This window comes from Bufo gargarizans, chromosome 1 (assembly GCF_014858855.1).
Source record: "Bufo gargarizans isolate SCDJY-AF-19 chromosome 1, ASM1485885v1, whole genome shotgun sequence".
Classification (NCBI taxonomy): domain Eukaryota; kingdom Metazoa; phylum Chordata; class Amphibia; order Anura; family Bufonidae; genus Bufo; species Bufo gargarizans.
Window position 1 is genome coordinate 111,231,002 of NC_058080.1, and position 16,163 is coordinate 111,247,164.

A 16,163-nucleotide genomic window follows, 5' to 3' on the forward strand; every position below is an offset into this window, starting at 1 on the left:
AAAAAAATTAACTCACCTCCTCCAGTTGATCGAGTAGCTGCCGGTCTCCTGTTCTTGCTTCAGGACCTGTGGTGATGTCACTGAGCTCATCACATGGTCCATTACCATGGTGATGAATCATGTGATGTATCATGTGATGAGCACAGTGATGTCACCACAGGTCCTTTGACAGGTCATGAAGAAAGAACAGGAGACGATCAATTGGAGGAGGTGAGTTAATTTTTTTTTAATTTTTTTAACCCTCATTGGCACTGCCCACTGCGCCACCAATATTCATTATATTGAGAGGGGGGGCGCACTGCGCCACCAATGTTTATTATATTGAGGGGGGGCACACTGCACCACCAATGTTTATTATACTGGGGTGTTGGGGGGGGGGTGCACACTGCGCCACCAATGATTATTATATTGAGGGGGGCACACTGCGCCCCCCAATGTTTATTATACTGGGGTGTTGGGGGGGTGCGCACTGCGCCACCAATGTTTATTATATTGAAGGGGGCACACTGCGCTACCAATGTTTATTATACTGGGGTGTTGGGGGGGTGCGCACTGCGCCACCAATGTTTATTATACTGGGGTGTTGGGGGGGGGTGCGCACTGCGCCACCAATGTTTATTATATTGAGGGGGGCACACTGTGCCACCAATGTTTATTATACTGGGGTGTTGGGGGGGTGCGCACTGCGCCACCAATGTTTATTATATTGGGGGGGCGCACTGCGCCACCAATGTTTATTATATTGGGGGCGCTGTCATGGTCTTACCTTCTTGCTGTTCTCCTTCGTTTGACATGTGCTGGCGGCCATCTTGGTTTCTGGGTTTCTTGTAGCCTCCCACCCTGCGGCTTCTCCTTCCCACTGGGAGGAGCTGGATGCCTAGCTCATATATATAGGAGGTCTGTGGCTTCAGTTCCTTGCTTGGTCCTCCTGTGTTCACATGCTTCTAAGACTGCTGCTGCTTCTGGTTCCTGATCCTGGCTTCGTCTGACTACCCTGCTGGTTCCTGATCCAGGCTTCGTCTGACTACCCTGCTGGTTCCTGATCCAGGCTTCGTCTGACTACCCTTCTGGTTCCTGACCTCTGGCTTCGCAAGACCCTGCTTCGGTTTAGCCATCCGTTTGGACTTTTGCCTCACAGCTTGATTTTCAATAAAGCCTTCTTATTTCCACTTATCTCTTGTTGTACGTCTGGTTCATGGTTCCATGACATTAGGACCAAGCCATGAATTCTGACGGTACAGGGCCATCCTCGCTACCTACGCTGGTTGCCAGACTTGATCAGCAGGATCACCTGTTGGGTCGGTTCGCTGTGGCGTTGCAAACCCTGCTTGAACGCACGGCTCATTTAGCTTCCGTTGCCGATGGGTCGGTTGTCGCTCCTGGGCCCGCTCCTACTGCCGCTCCGGTTGTTGCGCCAGAGTCTACCCCGACACCTGTTGCTGCGCCTGCGGTGTTTCGGGGTATGACCGGTTCTGCCCCCCTTTCACAGCGCTTTGGGGGAGAGCCAACTCAGTGCCGAGGTTTCCTTAACCAGGTGGGCATTTATTTCGAGTTGCTGCCACATGCCTTTCCTACTGAGAGATCAAAGGTGGGCTTCTTGATCTCGCTGCTCTCGGACAAGGCCTTGGCCTGGGCCAGCCCTTTATGGGAGAACAACAATCCGGTGGTTGCCGAGTTTTCCGGTTTTGTTGCTTCTCTTCGGAAGGTATTCGATGTGCCGGCTCGTGCTGCCTCTGCTGCGAAGCTCCTTATGTCCATCAGACAGGGTTCACGATCCGTAGCTGAATACGCCATTGAGTTTCGTACCCTGGCAGCAGAGGTGGGCTGGAATAATGAGGCTCTGGTCGCTGCTTTCTCTCATGGTCTCTCGGATGCCTTGAAGGATGAGGTTGCAGCTAAGGACCTACCAGTGGAGCTCGAGTCTCTTATTTCTTTCCTGATTTTGATTGACACCAGACTCAGGGAGAGACCTTCCTTTAAGGAGAGCCTGCGGAGGTCTTCTAACAGATTGGCGCCTACGTTTGCTGTCCCACCCGTGCCTCCCTCTCCTCCCACGCCTCCTGGGGATGACTTGTCTGGGGGTGAACCCATGCAGCTGGGGTTTGCTCGCCTGTCCGAGGGGGAGAGGGCACTCCGGAGACGCGAGGGCCGATGCATGTACTGTGGTCTCGGTGGGCATTTTCGGTTGGCATGCCCGAACCGTCCGGGAAACGCTTGCACCTGAGATCCTGTCGGGGGCAGATCTTGGGTGGAGTCTCCTCGTCCCCGGTTTCCCGTGTTGACAAACCACTGATTACTGTTGTCCTCTCCTGGGTCGGGGGCTTGGTGACGACCCAGGCGTTGGTGGACTCTGGTGCTGGTGGTTTGTTCATTGATAGTGTGTTCGCTGCCGCCAATTCCATTCCTCTGCAGCCTCGAGGTTCCCCACTGGCTCTTGAGGCGATAGACGGCAGACCCCTTCTGCCGCCACACGTGACTCATGAGACCCTTCCAGTGGGGATGGCCATTGGTGCCGTTCACAGAGAGTCGGTCTGTCTCCACGTTATTTCGTCTCCACACTACTCGGTGGTCTTGGGGTACCCCTGGCTCCAGAAGCATAATCCGACTTTCGATTGGAGATCGGCCGAGATCCTCTCGTGGTCACCGCAGTGTGGAGCTAGTTGCATCCATGGGTCTGTCAAGTTGCTGTGTACTTCCTCGGACTCTCTGTTGCCTCCTGAATACGAGGAGTACCGGGATGTATTCGATAAGGTGCGTGCGGTTGCCCTACCTCCGCACCGCCCATACGATTGTGCCATAGAGTTACAATCTGGTGCCGTTCCTCCTCGTGGCAAAGTCTATCCACTGTCGGTAGCGGAGAATGAGGCCATGGAGGAGTACGTGAGGGAGGCGCTTTCACGCGGACACATTCGCAAATCCTCGTCCCCGGCAGGGGCTGGATTTTTCTTTGTGAAAAAGAAGGGCGGTGAGTTGAGGCCTTGCATCGATTACAGGGGTCTCAATCGCATCACGATCAAGAACGCTTACCCGATACCCTTGATTTCCGAGCTGTTCGATCGCCTCAAAGGGGCCACGGTCTTTACCAAACTCGACCTGAGGGCGGCATATAACCTGGTAAGGATCAAGGCGGGCGATGAGTGGAAGACCGCGTTTAACACCAGGACCGGTCATTATGAATCCTTGGTTATGCCCTTTGGGTTGTGCAATGCGCCCGCAGTCTTCCAGGAATTCATCAACGATGTTTTCCGTGACCTGTTGCAGCAGTGTGTGGTGGTCTATTTGGATGACATCTTGGTATATTCTGAATCCATGGAGGCCCACATTCTGGATGTCAGACGAGTGTTGCAACGGTTACGAGAGAACAAGCTGTTCGGTAAGCTTGAGAAATGCGAATTTCACCGATCCCAGGTAACCTTCTTAGGTTACATCATTTCCGCTGAGGGGTCCTCCATGGATCCTGAGAAGGTTTCGGCTGTCTTACAGTGGCCCCAGCCCAGTGGTCTTCGTGCCCTGCAATGCTTTTTGGGCTTCGCCAATTATTATCGGAAGTTCATCAGGGACTTTTCCATGCTAGCCAAGCTTCTCACGGATCTGACCAGGAAGGGCAGTAATCCCCAGGTCTGGCCGCTCGAGGCCATCCGAGCTTTTGAGGCTCTAAAGTCCGCCTTTGTGTCGGCTCCGATTCTGTCGCATCCCAACCCTGGGTTGCCTTTTGTCCTCGAGGTGGACGCGTCTGAGACGGGAGTAGGCACCCTTCTGTCTCAGCGTAGAACACCAGAGGGTCCTCTGCTTCCTTGTGGGTTTTACTCCCGGAAACTGTCTTCCGCGGAGTGCAACTATCAGATTGGTGACAGGGAGTTATTGGCCATCGTGCAGGCCCTTAAAGAATGGAGGCACTTGCTCGAGGGCTCGGTGGTTCTGGTTCTCATCCTGACGGACCACAAGAATCTGACCTACCTCTCAGAGGCCAAGAGATTGACACCACGTCAGGCCAGATGGGCTCTGTTCTTGTCACGTTTTAATTACGTGGTCTCCTACCTACCCAGTTCCAAGAACATCAGAGCGGATGCCTTATCACGGCAGTACTCCGAGCTGTCCGGGGAGGAGTCGATTCCGACTTCGGTCATACCTCCGAATCAGATCCTGGCCGCCATTCGCACCAGCCTGACCTCTCCCCTGGGTGAGCAGATTTTGGCGGCTCAATCTGGTGCTCCCTCTGGGAGACCCAACGGCAGATGTTTTGTGCCTGAGGAGTTGCGCACTCGGTTGTTGCGAACCTACCATAACTCCAAGGCCGCGGGGCATCCTGGAAAGAATCAGCTGTCATGGGCTGTTTCACGTCTGTTCTGGTGGCCTTCTCTACGTTCCGACATCGCCGCATATGTAGCGGCATGCTCCGTTTGTGCCCAGAGTAAATCCCCTCGGCACCGTCCGTTGGGCCTTTTGCAACCCATAGCCACCGGGGAGCGTCCATGGTCACACCTGGGGATGGATTTCATTGTGGACCTCCCTGCATCCCGAGGCCATACGGTCATTCTCATGATTGTGGATCGGTTTTCCAAAATGTGCCACTGTGTTCCTCTCAAGAAGTTACCCTCTGCACGAGAGTTGGCCACGATTTTTGCCAGGGAGGTCTTCCGGTTGCACGGTTTGCCCAAGGAGATTGTGTCGGATCGGGGGAGTCAGTTTGTGTCCAGGTTCTGGCGCTCCTTTTGCTCCCAGTTGGGGATTCATCTTTCTTTCTCCTCGGCCTACCACCCTCAGTCCAATGGGGCCGCAGAACGATCCAATCAGGCCTTGGAGCAATTCCTTCGTTGCTATGTCTCCGATAACCAAGACAATTGGGTTGACCTCCTGCCTTGGGCTGAGTTTGCCAGGAACACGGCGGTGAACTCTTCCTCTGGGACGTCTCCCTTCATGGCCAATTATGGGTTCCAACCTGCCGTGTTACCGGAGGTATTCTCTCCCCAGGATATTCCGGCTGTGGAGGATCACCTTTCCGTCCTACGTACTTCTTGGGTACAGATCCAGAGGTCCCTTGAGGTCTCTGCACAGCGCCAGAGACTCCAGGCTGATCGCAGACGAGCGCCCGCTCCTTCCTACCAGGTCGGAGACCGCGTATGGTTGTCCACCCGCAACCTCAACCTTCGAGTGCCCACTCCCAAGCTGGCGCCTCGCTTTGTTGGTCCCTTCCGAGTGCTTCGCAGGGTAAACCCGGTAGCCTATGCCCTTGCGCTTCCTCCTGGCATGCGGATCTCCAACGTGTTTCATGTCTCCCTGTTGAAGCCACTGGTGTGTAATCGTTTCACTTCCTCGGTTCCTCGGCCTCGTCCGGTCCAAGTGGGCAATCGTGAGGAGTATGAGGTGAGCAATATCCTGGACTCACGCCTGGTCCGCGGTCGGGTGCAGTTTTTGGTCCATTGGCGTGGTTATGGTCCAGAGGAGCGTTCCTGGGTTCCCTCCGCAGATGTCCATGCTCCTGCCTTGCTCCGAGCCTTCCACGCACGCTTCCCTCAGAAACCGTTCTTTACTCCGCGGAGGAGGGGCCCTTGAGGGGGAGGTACTGTCATGGTCTTACCTTCTTGCTGTTCTCCTTCGTTTGACATGTGCTGGCGGCCATCTTGGTTTCTGGGTTTCTTGTAGCCTCCCACCCTGCGGCTTCTCCTTCCCACTGGGAGGAGCTGGATGCCTAGCTCATATATATAGGAGGTCTGTGGCTTCAGTTCCTTGCTTGGTCCTCCTGTGTTCACATGCTTCTAAGACTGCTGCTGCTTCTGGTTCCTGATCCTGGCTTCGCCTGACTACCCTGCTGGTTCCTGATCCAGGCTTCGTCTGACTACCCTGCTGGTTCCTGATCCAGGCTTCGTCTGACTACCCTTCTGGTTCCTGACCTCTGGCTTCGCAAGACCCTGCTTCGGTTTAGCCATCCGTTTGGACTTTTGCCTCACAGCTTGATTTTCAATAAAGCCTTCTTATTTCCACTTATCTCTTGTTGTACGTCTGGTTCATGGTTCCATGACAGGCGCACACTGCGCCACCAATGTTTATCATACTGGGGTGATGGGGGGGCGCACTGCGCCACCAATGTTTATTATATTGACCTTCTACTAAGCATTCTGTATTAAAGAATGCTATTATTTTCCCTTAGAACCATGTTATAAGGGAAAATAATACAGGGAATAGACTTTCATCCTAGCAACCATGAGTGAAAATCGCACCGCATCCGCACTTGCTTGCGATTTTCACGCAGCCCAATTAGCTTCTATGGGGCCTGCGTTGCGTGAAAAACGCACAACATAGAACATGCTGCGATTTTCACGCAACGCACAAGTGATGTGTGAAAATCACCGCTCATGTGCACAGCCCCATAGAAGTGAATGGGTCCGGATTTAGTGCGGGTGTATTCTGGTATTTTGAATGCCAGATCCGGCACTGATACATTCCTATGGGAAAAATGCTGGATCCGGCATTCAGGCAAATCTTCAGGTTTTTTTCGCCGGAGATATAACCGTAGCATGCTGCAGTTTTCTCTTTTGCCTGATCAGTCAAAATGACTGAACTGAAGACATCCTGATGCATCCTGAACGGATTACTCTCTATTCAGAATGCATAGGGATATGCCTGATCAGTTCTTTTCCGATATTGAGCCCCTAGGACGGAACTCTATGCCGGAAAAGAAAAACACTAGTGTGAAAGTAGCCTAAAATATTAAGTTTAAATCCCCCCTTTCCCAATTTTACATATAAAATATATAAAGAATAAATAAACATATTACATAGCGCTGTCCAAACTATTAAATTATTAAAAAATATCTCCTATGCGGTGAGCATTCACCATTTTCTAGTCACCTTGTCACCCCAAAAAATAGGATAGGACTGCTCTATTATGGGCCAATCTATCTAGCCAATCTTAAATGAAAAGGTGAAATCCTTAAAGTCCATCTGTCAGCAGATCTGTACCTATTACCTATGAAACTGTCTGACCTGTTACATGTGCGCTTGGCAGCTGAAGGCAACTGTGTTTGTCCCATGTACATATGTGTCCACATTACTGAGAAAAATGAAGTTTTAATAAACGGTATGCAAATGAGTCTATAGGAGCAACGGGGGCGTTGCTGTTACTCCTAGAGGCTCAGCTCTCTCTGCAACTGCTGCACCCTCTCCTATTTGATTGATCAGGCCCTGCAGTGTAAACATCATCAAGCCTGGCCTTGACTTCTTCTAAAGTCTTGCACCGTACGCTTCATTATCCGATGTAGGCACAGTACAGGAAAGAAGCTCACCAGCTGTTCTCTTCTGTAGTGTGAGCCTCTTTCCAGCACTGCTCCAGATACTGAAGCACACGGTGCAGGACCAGAAGTGATGGCGTTGACACTGCCTGGCCCTGTCATCAAAGTGCAAGGGACACTACAGTTGCAGAGAGAGCAGAGCCTCTAGGTGTAACGGCAACACCCCCGTTGCTCCTAGAGTCTCATTTAAATATATTAAAACGTAATTTTTCTAAGCAATGCGGCACATATCAACATGGGACCAACACAGATGCCTTCAGCTGCCGAGTGCACATGTCACAGGTCAGCCAGTGTCATAGGTACAGATCTGCTGACAGATGGCCTTTAATGCCATCAAGAAGCAAATACTGCTAAATTCTTTAACAAGAAGCCACACCGAAGCCATAAATGTGACAGGTAACTTTAACCTCTAAATACATAGTCTGACATATTCATATCAATCGTCCTTACTTACATACATCATTATCCAGAGCTGTTGGTGGAGAGAAGAAATAAATACATACAGTATGCAGAGGGAAAATATGATTCAGAAACCAACAAAACCTTCTGGGCAGCAGAAGGACATGAAATCTACAGCAAGCCTGATGAAAGCAGTAATGGCTGCTGGTTGTAGTTTTCAGCGACCTGCTCGGCGTTGACCTATATTTAGATTACCAGCGTGATCCAAGTCATCTGAGGTACTCAAGCATCCTAGTAAATCCTGCATGTTTCAGTAGACTAACCCGACCTAATGCACAACAATATAGGTCATATATTACCTAGATCGCCGTCTCCCCAAGGTACCTCCAACCATTCACCATGCACCAAAAAAGCACTCATGTCTCGGCTATTTTAAGCTCCTTCTACATGCCTGATATTTGTTGGGCTCTGCTGTCATGTTTGAGGAGCTGTAATTTCACTCCACCCGCAGTAACCTCGGCAGATAGGACTCTCTGTAAATGCAGAGGGAAAGGTCTTTAAGTGGAGCTCCACTGTGTACCTTACGTTAGAATACTGCATTATCAGAATAGTAATACACTTTAATTATTGGAATCGCTCTGTCTACAAGAGACAACTTGCTGGTGATGATAGAAGATAGAGCTAGTCAGCATCAAAATATCAACTTTAAGTTCCCCACTGCTTCCATTGGTGTTAAACCTCAGGGTAGACCAGTTTTTGTCATTAGTTACTGTATGTCATGTGTAAAATGTTAAAGAAAGGATGTTTGATACTTACATGGATTCTTCATGTCTAACATATCTACACTCCAGCACATATGGCCAAGTTGACGACCACAATTAGAAAAAAGGGTGTTTGGTATTGCAGTTCATTCCCATTCAAGTAAACTGGAGTGGAGATCTAATACTAAGGCCCCTTTCACACGGGCGTCATGCTTTTGGCCCGGATAATATGCGGGTGCCTCGCAGGAAAATGTGTGATTTTTCCGCGCAAGTGAAAAACATTTTAATGCGTTTTGCGCGCGCGTGAGAAAAATCGTCATGTTTTGTACCTGAACCCGAACTTCTTCACAGAAGTTCGGGTTTGGATTAGGGGTTGTGTAGATTGTATTATTTTCCCTTATAACATGGTTATAAGGGAAAATGATAGCATTCTTAATACAGAATGCATAGTACAATAGGGCTGGAGGGGCTAAGAAAAAAATAATAATTTGTACTCACCTTAATCCACTTGTTCTCTTCTGTCTTCTTCTTTGAGGAAAAGGAGCTGTGGTGACGTCACTGCGCTCATCACATGGTCCATCACATGATCCAGCACCATGGTGATGGATCATGTGATGAGCGCAGTGACGTCACCGCAGGTCCTTTTCCTCACAGATGAATCGCACGTTTTCCCCCGACGCACCCGCATCTTATCTGGGCCAAAAACATGATGCCCGTGTGAAAGGGGCCTAAGTATCACAATTTTTTGGGGTGGAAAAAAAGAGGCACCTAAAGGCACCTAAATTCTGGCTTAAATTGCACCAAACTGAAGCAAAATTTGGTCTGGAGTATCTATCTGTACCTAGCCTGAAAGGGGTCATGGCTTTACAGGTAAGGGAACATGACCTAACATGCGCCATTCTGGTAGAGTGATAGACAAAAGTGTCTAGGTATACACAAAATTTATCAGCCACTATGATAAATGTGGGGCATGTCTAGACACCCAAGTTAAAATCTATAGGGTTAGCAAATCTTCCCCATAGGGATAGCATTTTTGCCATCTTTTGCCTTACTTTTGCTTGCACTATACTCGCTTACATAGCCTATTGTCGTGAGATTTAGCAAATCTCACAAGAACAGCTCGTCTTGTTCCTGGCATGAGAATGGTCCGATGTGATTGGACAGTGTCACTGTCACTGCCAAGGAGAAGAAGATGCCCACTAAGGAGAACTGACTGTGCCAATGGTACTAATTAGCACATTGAGTGCCAGAACATACAGAGGGGTATAGTGGCGCAATGGAGGCGAAAAAAAAAACAATAGCATCTGCAGCAGGCTGACTACTTACTAAGGTACTAGTTTATAACAAAAAAATCCCAAGCTGGTGTAGCTTTAAGCAAGTTGCACGGCTATGCACACCGGCATCCATGTGCGTTCCGCATTTTACAGAACAGAATGTCTGGGCCATTATAGAACAGTCCTATCCTTTCTGTAACGCGGACTCTGTGAGATGAGATGTGAGTATAACATCAGTGCCCTGTAAGTAGAATCGGTGTGTTTGGGTACCACTTTAATGTCAGAACTTCACTATTAGAGAATCTAAAAATCAGTAGAACCTGTAGAAACGGTTATTGGTTACATTGAAGAAGAGTGTTTCTGCATGTTGCTGTACCACTGAGAGAGAGCAGCACGAACTGGATGGATATATAACAATAAGGGCTAATGGACACAAACGTGGGCAGACTGCAAATAGCGGTCCGCAATCCACGGGCCTCGGCTGCATGCCCACCATTTGCAGATTCAGACCCATTCACTTGATTGGGTCCATGATCCACAAGATTCAGTCCGCACCGTAAAAAAAAAACTAACATGATCTGTTTTCTTGCTCTCAACACCGCTCCATATCTTGTGGATTGCAGACCCATTCAAGGGAATAGGTCCGCATCTGTGATACAGAGCGCACACAGCCAGTGCCCGTATATTGCGGACCTGCTCTTTGCGGCCCACAATATAGAGACGGGGCGGTTTGTGTGTATGAACCCTGAATCTGAATTGCTTCCTGGATACTCCACAAAAAAATATGACTCTGCTCCTGATAAATCTCTAATATCTGCTTGCATTTCTAGAGGCTATGCATGTAAAATGATTGTGTGCTCCCACGCCCGAGTCTGTTTTCATTGTAAATGAATTAGAGAACCAATATCCTTACTTTCCACTAATAAGAACCCAGTGCAGACTCACAAGCAGAATGTCAACACCAGAGATGAGCAACTTTCTTGAAATTTGTTTCAGGTCTGATTCGAGCAAATCAGACCAACATCGAAAGTACTCAGATTGCCCCGAAATGTTGTGTATAACACTCTGAGGTATCCGAGAACTGTATCCAACCCCTTTCAAGCTCTTTAACGCCAAGACAGCATTAGAAATGTGTAAACGGATGGTAGCCGGTGGTAATAAACAGCCTGGTTAATAACACACTGCACTGTCAGATTTTATTAAATTAAAACATGGTCCACAAATGATCCCTTTTGGTGGCAGATGCCTTCTTCTCAGTCTTCTGACCAGTAAAATGGTGGCGCAATTTTGAAAGATTTGTCCGAATAAAAATTACGAAAAAGATTCAGATTTAGCTGAAATGTGAAATTTTTGGGAAATTCAAGATTAATTTGATTCCTTTAAAATCAATGTTCTCATCTTTACTCAACACATATTAAAAAGACAGCTCCACGAAGATTCTCTTGTGCGTGGATGGGAAGTCGTCCACCAGGAGGACCCATGCCTTGAATCTATAAGGCTTGAATCACAAATATTCCGTTTCTGATGCAGTTTTTGAGCCTAACACAGGAGTGGATACAAATAGTGACTTATTAGGCTTTCTATAGTATTTTATTCTTGGCTTTTGCTCAAAAGAGACGTAACACAATGTTTTGGTCCATGGAGCTTTCTTCAAAGGTATGAGCACAGGATGTTGGACACTAGACAATACCCACTGGGTACACGGTACATTATAAAAACTTCTCAAGAAGAATCACAATGAAACACAGATGATAAAGAATGGAAATCGAGAAGTACAATGTCTGACACATACTATAGGACAGGGAGCCCCACCCAATCAATCACCACATGTGGTAGATTTGATGCAAGAATATCTGTGACTGCTCCTTCAATGCTCTAACAGACAATATGATTTATACAGCAAAGCCACCCATGACAACTCCACCCTACTGACCTTGGTTAGTGAGGATACCCCAGCTTGTGCTTCTCTTCGCAGGGTACGGTTCCGCACTGTCTACTGTCCTTTTCCTCTTGCGACTATGCGGTGGTGCAGGCTCTATAGACATGCTATTCCTTGCATACGTCTCGCTTCCCTGTGGACTGAGCTTCCTCTGCTATTTCGTCTAGTAAATGTTTGCACTGTATGCAGAACGTCAGCAACAAAGTGAAGTCTTTTCAGAACCACTTCATAGGCTGGGCTGGGGGGTATGCAGGGGGGAAGGGATGGACTGCACTAGTGCATGCTATTTTTAAAACAGGAAAAAAAATCAGCTTAGCTGCAGACGGAACCAGCAGTTTGGAGAAGAGGGAGCAATGTATTAAATGGATACTAATAGCAGCTTAGCTTTGCAGCACTCTCTTCCCTATGGGTGTACATTGCAGAGAGTGGTCTGTCCTCAGCTCTCATAGTCACCTGGTAACAGGGAAGGTTGGACCCATATCTTGGTAAATAAGTTGCATCACAGCGTCTCACTTAGAATGCAGTGGCTGTTCAGGCGTCTATTTTCACTCTGGAGAGAAGCCAGAAATCAGGGCTCCTACAGTATCTGTGCAGCACTTTCACTTTTCGCTTCCCAGGAAAGCTAAACGGCCTTTTTAATGGGCCTGATTAACTTCTTGGCTAGAAATCCATACTGCATGCAATACAGCGAAGCACAACCCGGGTGGAAAGTAAAAGTTTAACTTGCTCATACAACAACACAGCATGTGATCCACATAGGTACAGGCTATAAATGTCAAGGTCACTGGAGGAAGAAGAGCAACAAACTGCTCAACTGCATCCGTAATACAAATGGTTAACAATCACAAAAAGGGAACCTGTCACCAAAATGCAATCTACAGGCAGGAGGAGAACTGTAAAAAATATATATATATATATTTTTAAATCTCTCCTCTTTTCATGGTTAGGAGTCATATGGGATATATCAGAGATTGATAGCTAACTACATAAAACGTACCGGTAAGGGTTCATTCAGATGACTGTATCCGTTTTGCGGTCCGCAAAAACACGGATACTGGCTGCGTGCGTTCCACACTGGCCAGCCCTGTCATTGAAATGCTCTACATGTTCTATCTTTGCGGGGTCATGGAAAAACGTGCTGTCGACATCTTTTACGGCCCCATTGAAGTGAATGGGTCAGCATCCGTTCCGCAAAATTGCAGATTCATTTCCCATAAAACTATAGATCAGGGATCAGCAGCCCTCCAACACTCCAGCTGTTGTTAAACTACAATTCCCAGCATGCTCCATTCACTCCTATAGGAGTTAGAGAACAGCTGAGTGTGCATGCTTGGAATTGTAGTTTTACAACAGCTGGAGTGCCGAAGGTTGCTGATGCCTGCTATAGATTAATCTGCTCAGCTACTTCTCTATAATAGTGGCTCTCAACCTTTTAACGCCAAGTAACCCATAGTGACAAGAAGTTTGACCCGAGTACCCTAAGGAAGAAAACAATGATAACTGTTAATAAAATAAGGCTATTCTCACACCACTCTCATAGACTCTGTCCTAAGCCTGTGTCAGCATTGCCTTCAGATATGACAGAAAGAATAGTGCAGCATGCAGCTCTAGTCTTCCTGTCAAAATGAGAGACACCACCAAACATACAGGAGAATAGAGCACTACATACCCATTGTATCCAGTGATGTCTCCTCTGATACAGATGTTCTCTCACCTTCTCCATTAAGGTCACACCTCTGTGATGACTTCTTTCAGCCATGTCTCATCTCTGCAGAGATTACCACACAGACATCTTAGGTTCCTACTTTTCCATCATTATTACCACCTTCTCAACACCCCATCATGCTGTCCCCAATACTATGCCTGCTGTGCTCCTCAATGCTGCCAAATACTATACTGTAGAAAACAATATTAGTACCATAGAGATAGCGCCTCCTTTAATATTTATTGCCACATAGTGCCCTAAAAAATCATTTTGCCCAGCAAATAGAGGCTTGACAATAATAGTGCTGCAAAAATAGTTTCCCCCAAAAATAATTGTGCCAAGATGATAATGTGTCACTCGTCAGGGTGCCCCCCACAGAAATAGTGCTCCTAAAAATCCCACGAATAGTAATAGTTCTCTTCCAGAGTGCACTCAGTAGTAATATTGCCCCAAACAGTAATAATGTCCTCATAGTAGTAATAATGCTTCCCTTATTCCGCCCCTGTGGTAATAAACTCGCCATATTGACCCCAGTAGTAAAAATGCCCCATAGGGCCTCCAGAAGTAATACCACCAGTAGTGCTAATTCTCCCCTATAGTGCCCCTAAGTTTATCACAGTTCCCTCCAGTAGCAATAAAGCCCACTATCATGACCCCAGTAGTATTAAAGCCCCCAGTAGTAAATATGTGTGCCCCTGTAGTGAATATGCCCCCCTTATAGTGCCCACAGTAGTATTAATGTCCCTTAAAGTGATCTCCCAGTAATGATAAATAGTGATGGACGAACATTGGTTGGGATGACTTGCGAACGCGATCACGCAAACGTGATCAAATATTCGTGAACCGCAAGTACGCGGCGGGCCCCATTCACTTTAATGGCAGGCGAACATGAAAAACCTTCAAGGTTTATTTGCAGCCAGCAAACACTTACTAGAAGTACACATATAGTCCCACAACATGGACAGTGATATACCAGAGGGGGATCATCTGCAAAAATTCCCACAAAAAATAAGTATTTTAATCAAGGGCCATTTTTATGCGTCTTAAGGGGAAACTCTCAAAAATGTGCCCTGCTGCAGCATAGAAAATTTTTATTTTAGACCACGGGAGTACAGGCCCCAAACATTAGGCATTCACTGGACAGAAAACATTAAGTGATTATGTGGCTGGAGGTATTTTAGACGGTCAATGGATATCAATTTTACTGCAGACCAGTGGACTACAGTGATTATGTGGCTGGAGGTATATTAGACGGTCATTGGATATCAATTTTAATGCAGGCCAGTGGAGTACAGGCCCCAAACATTAGGCATTCACCAGACAGAAAACATCAAGTGATTATGTGGCTGGAGGTATATTAGACGGTCACTGGATATCAATTTTACTGCAGGCCAGTGTAGTACAGGCCCCAAAAATTATTCATTCAACGTACAGAAAAGAAAAGTGATTATGTGACTGGAGGTATATTAGACGGTCATTGGATATCAATTTTACTGCAGGCCAGTACAAATACATGTCAAATACATATGTTTAAAAGAACTAAAAATATAAAAACGAAATCCCCCCTCTTGAAAAAAAAAAAAATTATAATAGTTGAAATTCGATAACACATGGTTGTCACAGGTGTTGAATTCCTCATTAGGCATTAGGCATTCACCGGACAGAAAAGGCTTTTTATGCCACTGTATTTACATAGACAGGGGCCATTATTTGTTCTGGGTGGTGGCGGATATGTGTGGGGTGGCATGAGGAAATTCAATTAAACATGGTCGTCACAGGTGTTGAATTCCTCTGAGATCCATGCATCATTCATTTTTAGAAATGTGAGGTAGTCGTGAGCTAGGCGAGCTGCGCTGAACATACTTTTAGACAGGACACACAACGAAGGGCAAGTGAAGAGTTCCATGACAAATTGTGCCAGCTCTGGTCACAGGTCAAGTCTGCACACCCAGTAGTCAAGGGGTTCATCGCTTCTCAGAGCGTCCACATCGGCCGTTAACCCAATTTAGTCGGACACCTGTCGGTATAGGCGTTCCTTGAGGCTGGATCTGGAGGGCGGCTGTCGATGGGTTGGCTGCAAGAAGGATTTCATATCCGAAGTGACCAACACATCTTCAAAACGCCCTCTTCTTTCATGCGCTGTAGGATTGGTACCCGCAACTGTTTTTGTGTGGGTGGAAATTCCTCTGCCAGTGCCCGCAACAGCAAAATGCAGCATCTCTTGAAGCAAGGCCTGGAAATGCTGCATTCTGACAGCCTTCTGTGATGCTGGTAACATGTCTGCCATTTTGTGTTTGTACCGGGGGTCTAAGTACGTTTCCACCCAGTACTGGTCCTTGCCCTTTATGCTTTTTATACGGGGGTCCCTCTTCAAACACTGGAGCATGAAGGCCCCCATTTGCACTAAATTGGAAGCGGTGGAGAGGCCTGGCTCCTGCTTATCACCCAGGAGAATGTCGTCCTCTGTCTCCGCTCCCTGGTTCCTGCTTATCGCCCAGGAGAATGCCATCCTCGGTCTCCTCCCCCCATCCACGGACAACACCAGGGATCCTAGAAACATTTAAAGCCTGCTCTTCTTGCTCCTCCTCCTCCCCCCAGGCATCATCCTCCTCTGACTGTTCTTCAGACTCCTGCTGACTTCTCTCAGATGGAGTGCCCCCCCTGGGAATTCATTCCGCATTGCAACTTCCTCATTTTCCTGCGTCTCGACGGCTTGATCAATGACACGACGCAATGCACGCTCCAGAAAGAAGGCGTAAAGTACGATGTAGAAGAAAATAGGTTCTGGTCCGCGCTT

At 47.6% G+C, this 16,163-nt stretch overlaps 1 protein-coding gene across 2 annotated transcripts in view; it reads right to left on the reverse strand.

Moving 5' to 3' along the window:
- ASB5 (ankyrin repeat and SOCS box containing 5) overlaps positions 1–16,163 on the reverse strand; it is a 56,693-nt gene that overhangs the window by 22,679 nt on the left and 17,851 nt on the right. Inside the window, exon 1 of one of the 2 annotated variants that reach the window (XM_044297271.1) lies at positions 11,656–12,145. The exons of the other annotated variant lie outside the window; for it this stretch is intronic. Within the exon in view, the coding sequence (XP_044153206.1) occupies positions 11,656–11,767 (112 nt within the window). The 5' untranslated portion in view covers positions 11,768–12,145. Of the gene's footprint in view, positions 1–11,655; positions 12,146–16,163 lie in introns of those variants that run through there. 2 annotated transcript variants of the gene reach the window in all.